The sequence below is a fragment of the Rhopilema esculentum genome, chromosome 15 (genome assembly GCF_057945365.1).
Source record: "Rhopilema esculentum isolate cy_ngs chromosome 15, ASM5794536v1, whole genome shotgun sequence".
Classification (NCBI taxonomy): Eukaryota; Metazoa; Cnidaria; class Scyphozoa; order Rhizostomeae; family Rhizostomatidae; genus Rhopilema; species Rhopilema esculentum.
Window position 1 is genome coordinate 977,826 of NC_142829.1, and position 12,942 is coordinate 990,767.

At 41.2% G+C, this 12,942-nt stretch overlaps 1 protein-coding gene across 7 annotated transcripts in view; it reads right to left on the minus strand.

The window, feature by feature from the left end:
* Window positions 1–157: 157 nt before the first annotated feature.
* The window catches only part of LOC135685055 (uncharacterized), a 40,702-nt gene continuing 27,917 nt past the window's right edge, over window positions 158–12,942 (minus strand). For all 7 annotated transcript variants that reach the window (XM_065200799.2, XM_065200797.2, XM_065200795.2 and 4 more), the window contains 9 exons: window positions 8,075–8,389; window positions 7,529–7,886; window positions 6,757–6,861; window positions 6,394–6,587; window positions 5,933–6,035; window positions 4,636–4,809; window positions 3,842–4,074; window positions 2,349–2,487; window positions 158–1,782 (listed from right to left, as the gene is read on the minus strand). In XM_065200799.2, coding sequence (XP_065056871.2) covers window positions 1,573–1,782; window positions 2,349–2,487; window positions 3,842–4,074; window positions 4,636–4,809; window positions 5,933–6,035; window positions 6,394–6,587; window positions 6,757–6,861; window positions 7,529–7,886; window positions 8,075–8,389 — 1,831 coding nt within the window. In that variant the 3' untranslated portion in view covers window positions 158–1,572. The remainder of the gene's footprint in view (window positions 1,783–2,348; window positions 2,488–3,841; window positions 4,075–4,635; window positions 4,810–5,932; window positions 6,036–6,393; window positions 6,588–6,756; window positions 6,862–7,528; window positions 7,887–8,074; window positions 8,390–12,942) is intronic.

Here is a 12,942-nt window from a genome sequence, read left to right on the forward strand (position 1 = left end):
CACTGTGTCGCATGTACTACAGAGCATATCACAATATTTGCATCCTCCTTGGTGACATTTTTGGCAAGGCGTGCCCACGAAGGGCTAAACCACACGGGATGTGATACCAATTGTAAAGCATTGAAAAAGCTAATATTAAAACAAAGAGGACGTTCGATTCATTTCACGTTTTTTTATCAAAATTCATATAATAATGAAACAAACACAGAAACGACAGCAAAATATTGTTTCGTCTTTTCAAGACAGCAAGAATGTGCTACAAGAGTTATACTGGGCACGATTTTCACTCACTAAGATCGCAAGATGGGTTAGGGTCAGAAATCGTAAACTGGATTCTTCGGAAAGTATGTTAGGGCCAGAAATCGTAAACTGGATTCCTCGGAAATTATCACACTGGATGTATAGGGAGCAACAACCTTTAAAAGCTCTATGGTAACAATGAAATGATTGACATTTTGAATCTGCTACCAAATACCATCCTCTATTTATAAGGATTTGGCGAGCTTTTATTGGGAGCAGGATATCAATAATATCATGGAGGTTGGGGGGGGGGGGGTTGTATCAATAAAAATCTATCTTACTGCCTTTCATTTTATCAACAACTGATAATGCTATCGCGATTCTATGTTAAACAAAAATGAAAAGCGGCCACAAGCCGATAATGATTAGCCGGTCTTAATAGGAAATCCAGAAAAACTTTAAGTGGTGGCTTTCCTCCAAAACAAGGGGAAATTAGGCCAACAAAAGTTCGCGTTTCTTTAAGTTCAATTTATTGCAACATTTTTTGCTGTTTTGTTTGTTAGCAACTAAAAAGCCTAGGAAAACCGTGGTCAAAATCCCATCGGATGGGAAACATGCTCTCAGTTGGACATCTCAGGGAATCTAAAACGGTGAGTTGATTTAGCATATCTAAACAGTTGGAACTATGGCAGCTTGTTTGGTACAGGTCTTTATTTAAAGGCATAAACGACAAAAATGATAAATATTTGCTACATTGTCTACACCATACTTATGCAGACTTTGCTATACGTCGCTTAGAAAGAACTTGAATTCAGTAAAGATCCCGAATTGCGTCAGGATGACAAACATATTTATTCAAAGTAAGAGAATTGTCCCCATTATACAATCTACCATTTCAAAAATATATTTCTGTTCAAAGTTTGAGCATTACATAAAATCGAGCTTTGCAGCACTCACATCTACACGAAAAATACCAGAAATTGACCTGAATCTCGTTTGCATATCCGAAAATGCATGTGCATGAACATGACGTCATCATTGAAGAAACCCTTTCAACTTGCACGCTTACAAGTTGTTGTTTCTCTTCTCGTCATTTTCAGCTGTTTGCAATTCTGTTTTTATATTCATAAACGTTTCAGTTTTTTTAGTTAAACTCCCTATCTATCCATTTCCTTCATCAAGTCAACATTCTCTTCAATGCATTTTATAAATTGTAATAAAGCAATATTTAATACATAGCTATTAATTCGTTTGCCTACAAACTAATACAAAAATACCTTATATCTTAATAACAAGATCCGAGAGAATGCCCGTTAAGCTAACCTTTAGGCGCTAATCTAAAAGATTCTCTTCGGGCATGGGGTCACTACTGGACCTCAACGGAAACACGTGCTCATGCCAAACATCTGGATCTTCGATTAGGCTCCTCCAGGCATCTCGCTCTACACCCACCGCATCATCCCATTTGCTAGTCCGTCCTCCAAGATTCAGTCTTGCGCAACCCAAGAAATCATTCCTGGAGCTTTGGTCGTAGTCATAAACCTAAAAATTGCACTAACACATGTATAATAGACTGTTACATTATCCTGTCAAGCAAAGCTTGAGCCACAACGTAAATCAGGTTAGATGTACAATTCAATAATACCAAAAATTGCGATATAAGCTAATAAATAAAAAGAGGAAAACGGGGTGTCACCACGAAACAGAGCCAGATTTGACTTGTAGCTTGAGAAATATCAAGTTGTATCCAGTGGCGGACGCTTGGGAGGGCGACCGCCCCAATACTTTAGAGGACAATGATCTTTTGTTCTAAAACAATGGGAAATGTGACGTCATCTTATTAAAACAATAGGCGTGCCCCCCTAATATTTGATCAAGTGTCCGCCCCTGGTTGTATCCAAGTGAGTAAAAGCAAGGTGGTGGTAAGCGAACAAAGTTATGACACAAAAGCAAAGATGGTTTGTTTTAATGTCCAATTTTTCAGTAAAGGAAAACTTGATCAGGGATATTTGACAAATTCACATTTGCCTACAAGCTTTAGTGCGCACATTTCAGGAATTTTCAGGTCTTAATAAAAAACGGTGGAAAGTATAAGCACCACCACTTACCGTGAACTCAATACCCATTTCAGGCAAGTCATCGTACTCAACATCATACTCCGTGTGGTAGTCCCAGAATGCAGAGCGTGTTTTCCTAATGACTGGCGTCTTCCGTTTCGTTTTTGATGCTTTCCCTGGCAGCAGGTAGCTGTAATGATATATTTAGAAATTTAGAAATTTTACTATTTAGAAATTTAGAAATTTTACTATTTAGAAATTTAGAAATTTTACTATTGAGAAATTTAGAAATTTTACTATTTAGAAATTTAAAAAAACATCGTTATTAGGTCAAAGTTGTTACCTCTTACCCAAGACTGAGCAAAGACATTTGACAAGGCCATGGTGACAAAATGCATTCTAGTTTGACAGCATTAAGAACTACTTTTCCAGTTACGAACAATTTTGTTATCATTTTGTTATTCAAATTAGTGTAGTTTAAATTTATTTCCATTTTATCGCAATGTTTTTAATAAATTAAATAAACCATATATTAAGTTAGTTTAGGAAATTGCTTTTTTCCCTTTATTTTAACGTACTTAATAGACACTTTTTTTAACATCTTTTCAGGACAATATTTCTTAAAATAAGGACTTATTATTCAACAGAGAATAGCCATGTTATGTGGAGCTGTTAACATCCGTTATTAGTATAATCATTATTATTATTATTATTATTTGCAATTGGAAAGTAGAAGCCTGGTTCCCATTAAATCGTAAGAGGGTCGGTAACGGTCTGCAACAGTCTGCTTGGTCTCCAATTTTATGGGAACATTTTCTTCCGATCGTTACGACTGCGCCGACCGTGAATTGTAAGGGTCGGGAGACTTGATGTGAGCTCAACTTTCCCGACATTTACGACTCTTACGATCAAAGAAAATTTTAATGAGAACACGAGTCGCCGACGTCGCCGATCATTTAGATGTAATTAACCAATCAAAGGAAAATGATTTGGCGCGTTTTTGCTTGCTGTTGTTTTGTTGTCATAGGAACACTTTATCTTTGATGGTTATGGAAGATGGAAGAAGGAATCGGCGACACGTTCCCGACTCTTACGATTTTATGGGAACCAGGCTAGAAAGATTTGTATTTCAAATTCAAACAGGTTCAATTCGAAAATACGAGACACAATACGAGAATGGTCAACTTATCAACGATGAAACGTTGCCAATAAGGTTTTTTGCCCCTCACCATGAACCATGAAGATTTTGCAAAAAGAAGCAAAGAAAATTTATAGCATTAACGTCAGGAAAAAAGCACGCGAATATCGAGAAATTCACGACAGCCGCTTCATTTTAAAACTTAAGGAGAAAGCGAAGTGAAGATGTCATTGCAGGATTATAGCAAGTAGGTGGCGGAGAAGAATTTTGGTATTTATGAGTTTGCTGTTTTAAATTCTTATTTTCAGCAAGATAGCTATCGATTACAATAAAAAATTGTTGAAATAGCATCGTAACATTGATAGTATTATATAAAATCTCTGTTTTTGAAGACCAGTGAACTCACAATTTGCAGTATGGGTCAGACAATCCATCTGCATCCGCTGCAGGTAAATCCTCCCCTCTAATAACATGAATCAATATTCTGCCTTTTCCTTGTTTCTTCTTTTTCTCCTTCTCTTTTCCTTTCTTTTTCTCTTTTTCTTTCTTAGCTTGGTCTTTTTTTGAATACATGTTCGTTTCAAACATCAAACTAACTGTCAACTTGCCTTTGAAGATGACCGGCGATTTTACAGTTTTCTGTTTAAACAAACATAAACTTTCATTTTTCTAGGATAACCAATCAATACATCATATAATTTTGAATACGAAAAATTGATGGTGGGTAATAAATGCGAATGATTGATGATTATGATGCTGATGATAAGAAGAATAAAACTCTGAGCGATGATTGATGACGATAACGTTAGTTGCGATTATTAAGTTGATGGTGAATGAAGATTATAATGATGATTATTGCGATGACAATTATGATGATGATTGATGCTGGAGAAGATTGATTGACTGAGATATGATGATGATTGATTGATGATGATTGCTTGATTGATTGATAATTTATTGATTATGACTGATTGATTGATATCTGATGATAATGATGGTGACTGTTGATTGACGCTGGGGAAGATTGATTGAATGAGATATGATGATGATTGATTGATGATGATTGATTGGTATGATTGATAATTGATTGATTGATTGGTTGACTGGTATGACTGACTGATTGATTGATATCTGATGATAATGATGGTGACTGTTGATTGATGGTGATGCTGTTGAAGAGGGATAAAATTTGATGCTTACCTGGTCCTGTAGGTCATACCATTCGGCGAAAGATTCGTTAAGCAATCCTTTGTCAGTTTTCTCATCCATTGGTATCAAAACCTCGCCAAGAAAAATGTTTCTTCCTAACCGATCAAAATTCCAAATAGATACCATGAGTGTTCTCAATCGAAGATCCACCAAGGATATCTTATACTGAAATGAATACAATTATCTTAGAATCCTGGATGCCAAAAAAATGAATAATTAGAGAACAAGAGACGAATTGTGAAATTAGAAAAAAAGTAACACAAAGAACTGAAATGGTCGTGCGACGAAAAACGTAGTGAGATCTACAATGGGTTTCTGATAATCAATAAGAGGTCTTGCATCAAGAGATTAAACACTCCTATGAACTGCTAGGTCTCCCATTCTTAATAACACCCCCAGAGGCATTAGCCAAAAATGGGCCAGGGAAAATTATGCATTTTTCATATACAAACGAATGGTTCGATAGCTTATGTATAGGAATTTTGCTTTGTTTCTGTATCTCTTTAACTTTTTCTCTTCGTCTTTGAAAGAATAAACTTGACTTTATCAAAAATATCTGCATGTTTAGTTAACTGTGCTATTTTTGAGCAAATGCAAGAAAAGATACTATGAAGATGAAAAGTATTGCAAGCATCAATCCGTTTGTTAAATAAAATAAAACATTCTTACAATCTTTTGGTGGTACAAAATTTGAAAATGGCTTTGAAAAAAGCAAACATTTGAGTATACTAAAGCTTTTCGTCTGAGACTCTTCAGAGTTTAAAACGTAAGAACATAGATCGAAAACTCTATGCTAGGAAATATATATACCCAGTTGTGGATCGCAATAGGCCAATCAGAAACGCGAGCACATGACTGTTAAGGTGTACCAATCAGTGCCGCTTGCCTATTTAGAATGTTATCAATGGAGTCCTAAGGTGAAAACGAACTCCTTTTGTCGAAACTAATAAAAAAAATAAAGACCCGGATAATGACCGGAAAAGGCCAAGAAGTGCCGCTTGCCTAAAGAAAATTTCACCTATGAAGACCAAAGGTTAATACGAACTCCTTTTGTCTACACAATAGCAATTTTTCGTGCTTATGTAGTTAGATTCCAAAACTGCTAGATGGAACAAAGATCGGGCTTTACCAATAATCCCAAACATGTTGCTATTCTAGTTTTTTGCACAATCTGGGTTTTCCAGTAAATGCTGCCCGATAGCAGAATCGCAGGTTTTAGTTGTACTTTTAGATCGGCAAGACCGAGGTAGCTGTTCTCTTTGGGGGTGAGTTTCGAAAGCATTCTTACGCTGATTATTTCGTTCCATTGCGGGTTTAGAGTCTTCTGCTTCACTTTGGTTTTCCTCTTGCTCGCTTTCGACTTGTCAGGTAATAGGTAGACCTTCACATACCTGTTTTAATGATTAAATTGAAATTAAAAACAAATGATATTCACTTAGATATACAAGACATACTTCTACAAAGCAACCTTAAAATTTCTCGGGCTAAAACGGTTTATAAGCTTCTTACGGGCTAATCGAAAAAGAACAGCCTGCACTGTACATCGACAGAATTACATCATTATCAACAAAAATAGATAGGCTTTCTCCTTTTCACGCTGGTTTTTCCTCCTTCACATATAAGGATGAATCCAAATGACAACCATTTAACGGAAAATCCCTTTGTTTTTTTAATCTCACGTTTCACTTAAACACCACCAACAAGGCATTTCGTTCTGATTTAGTTTCCATGGGAAGAAGCAAAACTTACGGATCTGAGATTTCCTTTTTGGCATCAACAGCAGCAATATCCTTTGCTTTGAAAATGTGGACCTCAAACATGCTGGAAGCCCGAATGTACTTCGTGCAGAACTGAATCTGGCCTCGGACTGGGACCATCCCTGTGACTGAATTCGACATTGTGCTGTATATACTTGTCATGCTGGCAATGCTGTCGCGACTTCCCTGCAAAACCATAAATTAGGATGACACCACAAAGGCAACTTCGACTAGCCCATCGAGTCAATTTTTCGAGATTTCAAGATAATTAAAATTCCTACACGGGTACTAAATGATATATATAAGAATGATACCCTAGCTTAGCAAGGATTCCCTTCAAAGCAAAAAAACTTACGAATCGCTTCATTTTTTGCAAATTGCTTGGCATTTCGTTATCTTCTGCATCAATATCAACTTGGGCATCTGGGATTTCTCTTAAGGCTTCGGTATTTTCATCTTCCTGAAAAAGAAAATCAAACAGCATCTAAAAACATCTGGCCTTGTTTCAAGGGAGGTTTGACATTTACACCCTTCATAAATCGCATCAATTCTGAACCTGGATTTGTATTAGTATTAGTATTAGTATTAGTATTAGTATTAATGCAATATTTGTATTTGCATTTAGATTTGTATTCTTTTTCAATCGCTTCATCATTTATTGTTGAATTGTCACAACCTGCCTTACTAAGGTAGTTTTTAGGACACTATAAAGCTGTGCTTATCGAGCAGTGTCCTGGCCATTCCTCTTGATTTGATCACACTTCGTGATTCCTCGGGCTGGGATTGCAGAGGGCTAGTGAACCCTTATACTCTAAGCAAAAAGTTGGTCATGTCAGGGACTCGAACCCCAGGTCCTTGCATCTGTAGTCCCCAAAATTAGCCACAGAGCAATCCTCTCAAACACATCAAAATTATCTAACATTATATCAAAAAAGCAATCTTTTTATATATTTACATTCAAAACTTCACTTTTAGACTTCCTCAAGATTTTGCCTCGTACCACAACAGCCCCAAATCTAGGTCTGTTTCATTAAGTATAGGACTGCTCTCCCTTAAAACCATTAATGCATATACAAAAATAACTACTAAGAAAAAGTAAAAAGAAAGGGACATGAAATCGCACTTACTTCTGAGATAACAACCTTTGGAATCACGGGCGCAGTCTTCTTTCTGGCAGAGGCTGGTGCTTTTGAATCAGCAAATTTAACACGTTGCTCGTCCCCATCTTCCTCTTCCCTAATAAGACTCAAAGTCCTTGGCAGAGCATCTTGTGATCGGCTTGGCGCCTTCGGAGTGGCCTTTTTAGTTTCCTGTGTGTCATTCTCCATCAAATCAATCACTTTCGTAGCGTGAGTGCCCATTGACTGAAGAGCAAGCTCCTTCGCTGACATCTTCTTCTCTTTACTAGGTTCGGGGACTTTAGGAACGACTTCATTTGATTGAATTTTCTCCACGACACTTTCCACCTCGTTATCAGTTAAAGAGCTGCGGGTTACGAAGAAATATTTCATTCACTGATTATCAAACAGAAGGTGAGTGCTCAGAATACATTGGGGTTTCATTTGTTCATATGCAAAGAAGGCAATAAATTCAAGCTGATAATCTAAAGCTTTTTGTTAAAACCTGAGAACATAGAGACAGATCAAGACATGATAATTGTATTAGCAAAATACCTGGCTTCGTCAATTTGCATTCTCAGTGGAATCATTAGAAAATTCCAGGAGTCAGGATTTTCGATCATGGCAACCCAAAGTTCAACTTCCCGTTCTTTACTGTCATCCCACTCTTGCTGCATAATACCCGGACCAAGGCGAGCCATTCCAATGCCCTCATTATCATCATTGTAAATTATGATATCCAGACATTTAGCATCCAGTTCTTCCAGGCTAACACTTTCAAACGCAAACTCTGCATTCCATGTTGGCTCTACGCTTCGCTTGAAAATTCCAGTTTTGAATCGCCAGGCGTTTCGACGCGGTCTCATATAACTGATGACAGAAAATTGTGAAATTGTAACAGCTAGTTGAAATAAACAGAAATCAAGATCTGATGATAGAAATAAATAAGTAATAGGAAGACAGCCCACAAAAAGGTTTGGTAGAGTATGAAACCCAAGAGGTTAGACAGTGGATCGACAGTAAATCTGTAGTTACAAGAGGTTGCGCTCTTCTTGGCAAAATGCGACTTATCAAGTATCTATTATTTTCATTGTCGAGCGTCTAACTGATCCGATATATTTGCATTTTGAACAGAAGCAAAGAACATTTGGAGGTACACAGTTCATCATGAAATCTGTCTACAAATGGATTTCGAAATGCGCTATAAGTGAGATAGGTCAGTGCTGGCATCAACGTGGTTCATTATTTATCAGCTGAGAATCAAATTGTCCAAAAATGTTGAAAGTTTAATGCATTTGTCCAGTTTCATAGGACCACGTACTCATAGCACCGCGCACTCTTAACACCACGAACTCATAGCATCACGTACTCATAGCACCACGTACTCATAGCACTGCACACTCTTAGCACCACGTAATCATAGCACCACGTACTCATAGCACCACGTACTCATAGCACTGCACACTCTTAGCACCACGTACTCATAGCACCACGTACTCATAGCACCACGTACTCATAGCACCGCGCACTCTTAGCACCACGTACTCAAAGCACCACGTACTCATAGCAGCACGTACTCATAGCAGCACGTACTCATAGCACCACGTACTCATAGCAGCACGTACTCATAGCAGCACGTACTCATAGCACCACGTACTCATAGCAGCACGTACTCATAGCACCACGTACTCATAGCAGCACGTACTCATAGCAGCACGTACTCATAGCACCGCGCACTCATAGCATCACGTACTCATAGCACCACGTACTCATAGCACTGCACACTCTTAGCACCACGTAATCATAGCACCACGTACTCATAGCACCACGTACTCATAGCACTGCACACTCTTAGCACCACGTACTCATAGCACCACGTACTCATAGCACCACGTACTCATAGCACCGCGCACTCTTAGCACCACGTACTCAAAGCACCACGTACTCATAGCAGCACGTACTCATAGCAGCACGTACTCATAGCACCACGTACTCATAGCAGCACGTACTCATAGCAGCACGTACTCATAGCACCACGTACTCATAGCAGCACGTACTCATAGCACCACGTACTCATAGCAGCACGTACTCATAGCAGCACGTACTCATAGCACCGCGCACTCATAGCAGCACGTACTCATAGCACTGCGCACTCTTAGCACCACGTACTCATAGCACCACGTACTCATAGCAGCACGTACTCATAGCACCACGTACTCATAGCACTGCACACTCTTAGCACCACGTACTCATAGCACCACGTACTCATAGCACCACGTACTCATAGCACCACGTACTCATAGCAGCACGTACTCATAGCACCACGTACTCATAGCACCACGTACTCATAGCACCACGTACTCATAGCACCACGTACTCATAGCAGCACGTACTCATAGCAGCACGTACTCATAGCACTGCGCACTCTTAGCACCACGTACTCATAGCACCACGTACTCATAGCACCACGTACTCATAGCAGCACGTACTCATAGCACCACGTACTCAAAGCACCACGTACTCATAGCACCACGTACTCATAGCACCACGTACTCATAGCACCACGTACTCATAGCAGCACGTACTCATAGCAGCACGTACTCATAGCACTGCGCACTCTTAGCACCACGTACTCATAGCACCACGTACTCATAGCACCACGTACTCATAGCAGCACGTACTCATAGCACCACGTACTCAAAGCACCACGTACTCATAGCACCGCGCACTCATAGCAGCACGTACTCATAGCACCGCGCACTCATAGCAGCACGTACTCATAGCACTGCGCACTCTTAGCACCACGTACTCATAGCACCACGTACTCATAGCAGCACGTACTCATAGCAGCACGTACTCTTAGCACCACGTACTCATAGCACCATGTACTCATAGCAGCACGTACTCAAAGCACCACGTACTCATAGCACCGCGCACTCATAGCAGCACGTACTCATAGCACTGCGCACTCTTAGCACCACGTACTCATAGCACCACGTACTCATAGCACCACGTACTCATAGCACCACGTACTCATAGCACCATGTACTCATAGCACCACGTACTCATAGCACTGCGCACTCTTAGCACCACGTACTCATAGCACCACGTACTCATAGCACCACGTACTCATAGCACCACGTACTCATAGCACCACGTACTCATAGCACCACGTACTCATAGCACCACGTACTCATAGCACCACGTACTCATAGCACCACGTACTCATAGCACCACGTACTCATAGCACCACGTACTCATAGCACTGCGCACTCTTAGCACCACATACTCATAGCACCACGTACTCATAGCACCACGTACTCATAGCACCACGTACTCATAGCACCACATACTCTTAGCACCACGTACTCATAGCACCACGTACTCATAGCACCACGTACTCATAGCACTGCACACTCATAGCACCACGTACTCATAGCACCACGTACTCATAGCACCACGTACTCATAGCACCACGTACTCATAGCACTGCGCACTCTTAGCACCACGTACTCATAGCACCACGTACTCATAGCACCACGTACTCATAGCACCACGTACTCATAGCACCACGTACTCATAGCACCACGTACTCATAGCACCACGTACTCATAGCACCACGTACTCATAGCACCACGTACTCATAGCACCACGTACTCATAGCACTGCACACTCATAGCACCACGTACTCATAGCACCACGTACTCATAGCACTGCACACTCATAGCACCACGTACTCATAGCACCACGTACTCATAGCACTGCGCACTCTTAGCACCACGTACTCATAGCACCACGTACTCATAGCACCACGTACTCATAGCACCACGTACTCATAGCACCACGTACTCATAGCACCACGTACTCATAGCACCACGTACTCTTAGCACCACGTACTCATAGCACCACGTACTCATAGCACCACGTACTCATAGCACTGCACACTCATAGCACCACGTACTCATAGCACCACGTACTCATAGCAGCACGTACTCATAGCAGCACGTACTCATAGCAGCACGTACTCATAGCACCACATACTCATAGCACTGCACACTCTTAGCACCACGTACTCATAGCACCACGTACTCATAGCACCGCGTACTCATAGCACCACGTACTCATAGCACCACGTACTCATAGCACCACGTACTCATAGCACCACGTACTCATAGCACTGCGCACTCTTAGCACCACGTACTCTTAGCACCACGTACTCATAGCACCACGTACTCATAGCACCACGTACTCATAGCACCACGTACTCATAGCACCACGTACTCATAGCACTGCGCACTCTTAGCACCACGTACTCATAGCACCACGTACTCTTAGCACCACGTACTCATAGCACCACGTACTCATAGCACCACGTACTCATAGCACTGCACACTCATAGCACCACGTACTCATAGCACCACGTACTCATAGCACCACGTACTCATAGCACCACGTACTCATAGCACCACGTACTCATAGCACTGCGCACTCTTAGCACCACGTACTCATAGCACCACGTACTCATAGCACCACGTACTCATAGCACCACGTACTCATAGCACCACGTACTCATAGCACTGCGCACTCTTAGCACCACGTACTCATAGCACCACGTACTCTTAGCACCACGTACTCATAGCACCACGTACTCATAGCACCACGTACTCATAGCACTGCACACTCATAGCACCACGTACTCATAGCACCACGTACTCATAGCACCACGTACTCATAGCACCACGTACTCATAGCACCACGTACTCATAGCACCACGTACTCATAGCACTGCGCACTCTTAGCACCACGTACTCATAGCACCACGTACTCTTAGCACCACGTACTCATAGCACCACGTACTCATAGCACCACGTACTCATAGCACTGCACACTCATAGCACCACGTACTCATAGCACCACGTACTCATAGCACCACGTACTCATAGCACCACGTACTCATAGCACCACGTACTCATAGCACTGCGCACTCTTAGCACCACGTACTCATAGCACCACGTACTCATAGCACCACGTACTCATAGCACTGCGCACTCTTAGCACCACGTACTCTTAGCACCACGTACTCATAGCACCACGTACTCATAGCACCACGTACTCATAGCACCACGTACTCATAGCACCACGTACTCATAGCACTGCACACTCATAGCACCACGTACTCATAGCACCACGTACTCATAGCACCACGTACTCATAGCACCACGTACTCATAGCACCACGTACTCATAGCACTGCGCACTCTTAGCACCACGTACTCATAGCACCACGTACTCATAGCACCACGTACTCATAGCACTGCGCACTCTTAGCACCACGTACTCTTAGCACCACGTACTCATAGCACCACGTACTCATAGCACCACGTACTCATAGCACCACGTACTCATAGCACCACGTACTCATAG